Genomic DNA, 6,834 nt, shown 5'->3' with positions numbered 1-6,834 from the left:
GGGAAAATATTTAACTTCCCCATGCCTGCCGGTACTTCATTATCTGTAATATGGAAGTAACTACTGACGGGAGAAGCAGACTTCTCCCTGTTAAATATTTACTATGTGTGTACTAAATGTTTGCTTAGGAATAAGCCTGAAATGTGGAAAAACCTCAAGTTGTTATTCTTTGTAAATATTACCCACCTGTGCCACAGGAAGCAGGTAACCTTAAGCCCACAAAATTTAACAATACCTCTTGTGACTGAAAAGAATAGCTGCTATTGGACGGGGGCGCTTCGCTTCCTAGGTCTGCCAATGTGCTTAGAGCTCAATCTACATTATTTCTCTAAACGTTCACAAGTACCACAGGAGGGAGTTGCACTATCGTGAACCTCAATTTTATAGGACTGCTGAACCGAGAAGTAATTTTCTCAAGTTCACGGAACCACCAAGTGATGAAGCCATATTATGTATTTACCATTTGTTGCGATCTTACTGAGTCTCAGCAGGGGAGTAAGCTGCACTGTTGGGACAAACAGTCTAGGCCCCAGCCTACAGGAAGTGTCAGTTTCCAAAGCTGGGGCGGGGGCGGGAGTGATGAATAAACACTGTACGAGATAATTATAATAGCGCCCGGTAATTGCCACAGTCAAGGCTTACTACCAGAAGGGCCACCGGATCTCAGGCGCTGGGTCAAGAAAAAGTACTGAGAATCTGAGGGTCCAAAGACACTTAACAGTTACGGGTAAAGCAGACGTCCTTTGGCACCAGGTTACAAGACGGCGTCCCGAAAAATAACGCGGGCGGCAAGCAAAGGGCTAACCAGACGAGCCCGACTGCAAAAGGAACCCGGAAAGGGGCTGAGCGCAGGTGGGCGGGGCCGCGCGTTGACTGGCAGGGGTGGGGCCAGGCTGGCCGCGCCCCTCGTCGCCGGCTGCTGGGCTTCGGCCGGGGTCGGCTGGGCACCGTGAGCTGTGCAAAAGCCGCCTTCCCGCTCCCGAGGGCCGCGGGGACCGAGCAGCGCGCCGGCTCGGAGACGGGCAGTCCAGAAAGTTTGGTCCGCGGAGGACGCAGCGTCGAGCCTGGCAGGTGCGGCCGGGCCTGGCCGGGGCGCTCGCGGCCTGGCGGGCGAGCACGGCCGGGCACCGGCAACTCTGAAGTTGGCAAGAGGTGACGCCCCTGTTCCGCTCCGCCGCGCGCCCAGCCCTGGCATCTCGAGCCCGGGTCGCGCCGGGGCTATGCAGCCCCCGCCAGGCGGCCCCGCGGAGCTCCCTGCCAGGTAGACGAGCGGCGCCCCAGGACCCCGCCGGCACCCCTGCTCGGCCCAGGATGCTGCCGGCCCTTCCCCTTCTCCTCCTCCTCCTCCTCGGTAAGAGTCCCCGCCCCGGTGTCACTGCCCGCCGTCCCGCGCCCTCCGGGGCGACCCCGGGCCCCCGGCCCCGCGAGTGCCGCCCCGTCGAGCCTTGGCCCCGCTCGGGCTTTACCACACCGTCCGTCCCACCCACAGCCAGGGAAGGCGACCTTTCGGGGAGGTCACGCACCTCCTTCCGGCCCCTCTACCTCTTCCTAGAAACTACCCGGAAGTCTCAGATGGGCCTCCCTCTCGAGTTGCCCAGGTGAAGAAAACTTGTGACTTTGCTGCCCTTTCTCGATCCCCCTCTAGGAGGTGCTCTGGCCCGTCCAGACCGGATCACTTTCCCAAATACTGGTGAGTAGGAAGAGTTCTTCATGTTTCCTGGTGTTCTGGGGCTTGGGGATGAAGATGCACCCACCCAAGAGAAAGACCCTCACTCCTGAATTCTGAAATAGGCTGTAGTTTTAGAATGAGGACCGTCCATTATCTCCCAGGAGAATGAGGCCCAGCGTGAGCACGCACCTGGTAGTTGTTATGAACCATCTCCATTTTTATGTGTAATTTCCGTGTTGTGTCTCCCCAGTTAGGATAAGGTCTTCCTGAGAGTGGAAACAGGATTTCTTCTGCCTACTGCTGGCACAGAGCCTACTTTAACATTACTTACGGTGTTGATATTTGAGACAAAGTATGAAAAATATGAAAAGGAACGAGGGTGGCCCTCTCCTGTGATCCCAGCACTCAGAGACAGAGGCAGGAGGATCAGTACAAGGCCAGCCTCAGCCACATGGTGGCTTTGAGGATAACCTAGGCTACATAAGATTTTGTCTTTATAAAAAAAAGAATGGAGAGGAAGAGAGGGATCGGTGGGCTGTACCTGGTGGGCAGGGGTCTCGGAGGTCGGAAGGCTGGGGAGGGGCAGAGTGATAAAGGACTCTACCAGTGTCCTCGCCTTCTCCCTCCAGCTTGTGAGAGACCCCCAGCTGTGCTCCCGGAAGTACAGGGCACTTTACAGAGGCCTCTGGGCAGGGAAAGCCGCAGCTCCCCGGCCAACTGCACCTGGGTTATCCTGGGCAGCAAGGAGCAGACAGTAACTGTCAGGTGAGAAACAAGGCAAGTCCTCACTGCTCTCCACTGTCTCTTCCGTCTCCCTCTGAAAAGTCGGGTCACCTCCCTGTGGCATTTCCATCCTCGTCAGCAGAAGGAATAGACTTTGCTTTGGTTGGGTCTGTCTGCTCCGTAAGCTTGGCTCCTAGGTCAGTGATGGCCAGTTGAAGCTGGGCTGTGGGGGAGATGTCTAGCCTGGGCGCTGGCCATGTCCAGAGGACTCTAGAAATTATTCTGGGCGCAGCTAGACTTGTGCTGAGTCCTTTAATCCGTAGCATAGCCTACTTGTTCATCGGCTTAGACTCTTCCTCGGGGGGCTGGGTCTGTATCCCTAGCTCATTGGTGGAGCACTTGGTAGGGTGCGCGGAAGTCCTGGGTTCAGCCCTACCCAAACAAACCTTCCCCAGGCCTGCCTTTCTGCATGGCTCCATCCGTACTCTCCCTGTCCCCTCTCCCCTCCCCTGTCTCCTCTCTCCTCCCCTCCCCTGTCCCCTCTCCTCCCCTGTCCCCTCTCTCCCCTCCCCTGTCCCCTCTCCTCCCCTCCCTATTTTTCCTTCTCTCCTCACTTCTCTCCTCCCTTTTGGCTCTCCTCTCCTTTCTTTCTGTTTGTTGTTTTTTGAGACAGAATTTCACTATGTAGCCCAGGCTAGCCTTAAGCATGTGTTCCATCTCATCCTTCCAAGTTTTGGGGTTTCCTGTGGAGTCACCACAGGCCCAGTATTTGTTTTTCTTTTGTCCTTTCTTTTCCTGGTTGTTTTTGCTTTATTTTGCTCTCAGCACTAGATACAACTCGGGGTCTCATACATCCTTTGTGAGTGCCTCTAAGCAACAATCCCAGCAGCCCTTACCCCAGGTCCGCTGACGATCTAAGTCTCCTCACTGGGGCCCACGCCCACTGGCGGTTTGCATCACACGCTTCACCTGTTAAGAATTTACCCAGAGCCTGGTGGCACCTTTAATCTCCACACTCGGGAGGCAGAGTCAGGCAGATCTCTGTGAGTCTGAGGCCAGCCTGGTCTGCAGAGCTAATCCCAGGACAGCCAGGGCTGCACTGAGGAAAACCCTGTCTCAAAATAAAATAAATAAATAAAAAGAATAGATCCAGAGAGGTGCGTGAAGGAGAGAACAATCTCACGAGGCTGTTGCGCCCCAGGCGACAGCCATGGAGAGCTCAGATTTTACCATTTGGGTTGTGGAGCTGAGCCATTGTCGTTGATTGAAGTACAGGTCCAACATTTGGTCGGCAAACTGCTGGCCACTGCACTTGGATGCCGGTATTGAGGCAACTGGAAATGAATAAACCTGGCCTTAGTACTTCTTTCTTTGAATACGCCTGGCTGGTCCGTGAGCACAGTCAGTTCTCTCAGAGGGCTCCAGGAGGGGTCCCGTGGTCTGATGGTACCACTGGCCTCTGTTGGAACGTTTCCCATTGATTATATTTACGGCCAAAGGGTTGGCTGGCTTTTTCATTCGCATCTTTGAATCATGGGTAAGCAGGTGTTTTGCTTTTGCTTCCAGGGCTGGGGGGGGGGGGACACCTGGCATCAGGAGGGGAGAGCACCAGCAAAAGTCCAGAACACCTCATGTCTTGCTCTCCTGATCCTTACAGGTTCCAGAAGCTGCACCTGGCCTGTGGCTCAGAGCACCTAATCCTGAGCTCCCCGCTCCAGCCACCCATCTCCCTGTGTGAGGCTCCTGCCAGCCCTTTGCAGCTTCCGGGGGGCAATGTCACCATTACTTACATCTACGTTGGGTCCAGAGCCCCCATGGGCCAGGGCTTCTCGCTGTCTTATAGTCAAGGTAGGCTGAACGGGGCGTGCTGTGGGACCCTTGGAAGTGGGAGTCCCAGGGAAGAGGCAAGGCTCCCCGAGTTCGGGTGCTTCCCAGTCTCCCCGATGCCCCTGCAGATTGGCTCCTGTGCCTGCTGGAAGAGTTCCAGTGCTTGAACCACCGCTGTATTCCAACTGCTCAGCGCTGCGACGGGATTGATGCCTGTGGCGACGGTTCTGATGAGGCAGGTTGCAGCTCAGACCCATTCCCTCACCTGAACCCGGCCCCTGCCCCGACTCCACCCTGCAATCTCACGCTGGAGGACTTTTATGGGGTCTTCTCCTCCCCTGGATATTCCCACCCGGCCTCAGTCTCCCACCCCCAGTCCTGCCTGTGGCTCTTGGACCCCCATGATGGCAGGAGGCTGGCAGTGCGCTTCACAGCCCTGGACTTGGGCTATGGAGACGCAGTGCATGTCTATGATGGTGCCGGGCCCCCTGAGACCCCTCGCCTGCTGCGCAGTCTCACCCACTTCAGCAATGGCAAGGCTGTCACTGTGGAGACCCTGTCTGGTCAGGCTGTTGTGTCCTACCACACGGTCGCCTGGAGCAACGGCCGGGGCTTCAACGCCACCTACCACGTTCGGGGATACTGTTTGCCCTGGGACAGACCCTGCGGCCTGGGCTCGGGCCTGGGGGCTAGTGAAAACCTGGGCGAGCGCTGCTATAGCGAGGCGCAGCGCTGTGACGGCTCGTGGGACTGTGCCGACGGCACGGACGAGGAGGGCTGCCCTGGCTGCCCCGCTGGGCACTTCCCCTGTGGGGCCACTGGCACCCCCGGTGCCACAGCCTGCTACCTGCCCGCCGACCGCTGCAACTACCAGACGTTCTGTGCGGACGGAGCCGACGAGAGGCGCTGCCGGCACTGCCAGCCGGGCAACTTCCGGTGCCGGGATGAGAAGTGTGTGTATGAGACGTGGGTGTGTGACGGACAGCCGGACTGCACCGACGGCAGTGACGAGTGGGACTGCTCCTACGCCCTGCCCCGGAAGGTCATCACGGCGGCCGTCATCGGCAGCCTAGTGTGTGGCCTGCTGCTGGTCATCGCGCTGGGCTGCACCTGCAAACTCTATGCCATCCGCACCCAGGAGTACAGGTCAGTGGGAGTCGGGGCTGCCCGCGGCGGGATGGGGGCTGAGGGTGAGGTGGGGCAAGGGAGGCAGGGACGTGACTTTGGACAAACCATGCATGGCCTGACTCCATCCGCCCTGGCCTGGGTCTGGAGGGAGGAGGCCTTCTAGGCGGAGGCACACAGCCCTCACGGGAGTGACCGGGCGGCCCTCCTCCCTTCTAGCGTCTTTGCCCCCCTCTCCCGCATGGAGGCTGAGATTGTGCAGCAGCAGGCACCTCCTTCCTACGGGCAGCTGATTGCCGAGGGTGCCATCCCACCTGTGGACGATTTCCCTACAGAGAACCCTAACGATGTAAGTCATTATTCCTCCCACCTTGGGCCTCCGTCACGGCGCCATGCTTCACCCAGCCATTCGGACCCCTGACTGATGCCTGCCTCCTCCCCTTGCAGAACTCTGTGCTGGGGAACCTGCGTTCCCTGCTCCAGATCTTGCGCCAAGATATGACTCCAGGAGGCCCTTCGGGAGGCCGCCGTCGCCAGCGTGGCCGCTCGGTGCGCCGTCTGGTTCGCCGGCTCCGTCGCTGGGGCCTGCTTCCTCGAACCAGTACCCCGGCTCGGGCTGCGGAGACCAGATCCCAGGTCACCACATCTGCTGCTCCCTCCGAGGCCCCGGATGACAGCACGGGCCAGACCTGTGAGGGTGGGGCTGTAGGGGGGCAGGATGGCGAGCAGGCTCCTCCACTACCCATCAAGTCCCCCATCCCAACCCCGAGCACACTTCCGGCCCTTGCCACTGCCTCTGAGCCCGCAGGGCCTCTGCTCTCCGTGCCTCTGGAACCCTCACTGCTGTCTGGAGTTGTACAGGTCCTCCGAGGCCGCCTCCTTCCCAGCCTGTGGCCCTCGGGACCCGCTTGGACCCCAGCTGGACCTCACACAGCGGTCCTGGACCCAGAGGATGAGGATGATGTGTTGTTAATGCCACTGGCCGAGCCAGAAGTCTGGGTAGTCGAGGCAGAGGATGAACCACTGCTTGCCTGAGGGAGCCGGGCCCCCTCGGGGCTCTAGACACAGTAGTGTGACCCTTTGGAAATGGCTTGGCTTCTCCGCAGAAGGTCAGGTGTCCCTCAGGCAGGGAGAGTGCTCCCTGAGAGCCCCTTCTGTGTATGAGCGGACACTAGGGACTCGACCGCCACCCTCTGCCCACCCTGCTGCTGTCCGGGTGCCTTTGTTAAGAAAGGCTCCCAGAGGGTCGTAGGCTTGGACACTCCCCCCTTTCCCGCTCCCCACCCAAAAGTGGCCTTAAGTACCAGACTGCAGTTGGCTAGAGATGCTCTAGCCCCCCCATGGCGAGGATTTGGCCAGGCTGATGGTTTTGCCAGCCTCCATCTCTGTGGTGCCTGGCCCACTTAGAGAACACAAGTCCTTTTGTCCCCTAGCTGCATCATTGCCCAGGAAATCAAGGAAAAAGAAAAAATAAAAAATCATAAATTTCA

At 58.4% G+C, this 6,834-nt stretch overlaps 1 protein-coding gene across 1 annotated transcript; it reads left to right on the top strand.

Annotated features, from left to right (window-relative positions):
* Positions 1 to 926: 926 nt before the first annotated feature.
* Lrp10 (LDL receptor related protein 10) lies at positions 927 to 6,834 on the top strand. The gene is made up of 7 exons (XM_028892198.2): positions 927 to 1,351; positions 1,646 to 1,690; positions 2,299 to 2,434; positions 4,050 to 4,240; positions 4,348 to 5,365; positions 5,564 to 5,693; positions 5,792 to 6,834. The coding sequence occupies exons 1-7, from the start codon at positions 1,312 to 1,314 to the stop codon at positions 6,377 to 6,379; spliced, it is 2,148 nt and encodes a 715-aa protein (XP_028748031.1). The 5' UTR covers positions 927 to 1,311; the 3' UTR covers positions 6,380 to 6,834.

The sequence above is a fragment of the Peromyscus leucopus genome, chromosome 9 (assembly GCF_004664715.2).
Source record: "Peromyscus leucopus breed LL Stock chromosome 9, UCI_PerLeu_2.1, whole genome shotgun sequence".
Lineage (NCBI taxonomy): Eukaryota > Metazoa > Chordata > Mammalia > Rodentia > Cricetidae > Peromyscus > Peromyscus leucopus.
This window is presented reverse-complemented; position numbering and strand designations above follow the sequence as displayed.

Coding starts and splice junctions, on each gene's coding strand:
- Lrp10 (XM_028892198.2), top strand. CDS start 1,312: ATGCTGCCGGCCCTTCCCCTTCTCCTCCTCCTCCTCCTCG. Junction 4,241..4,347: donor CTCGCTGTCTTATAGTCAAG/GTAGGCTGAACG, acceptor ATGCCCCTGCAG/ATTGGCTCCTGTGCCTGCTG. Junction 5,694..5,791: donor CTACAGAGAACCCTAACGAT/GTAAGTCATTAT, acceptor CTCCCCTTGCAG/AACTCTGTGCTGGGGAACCT.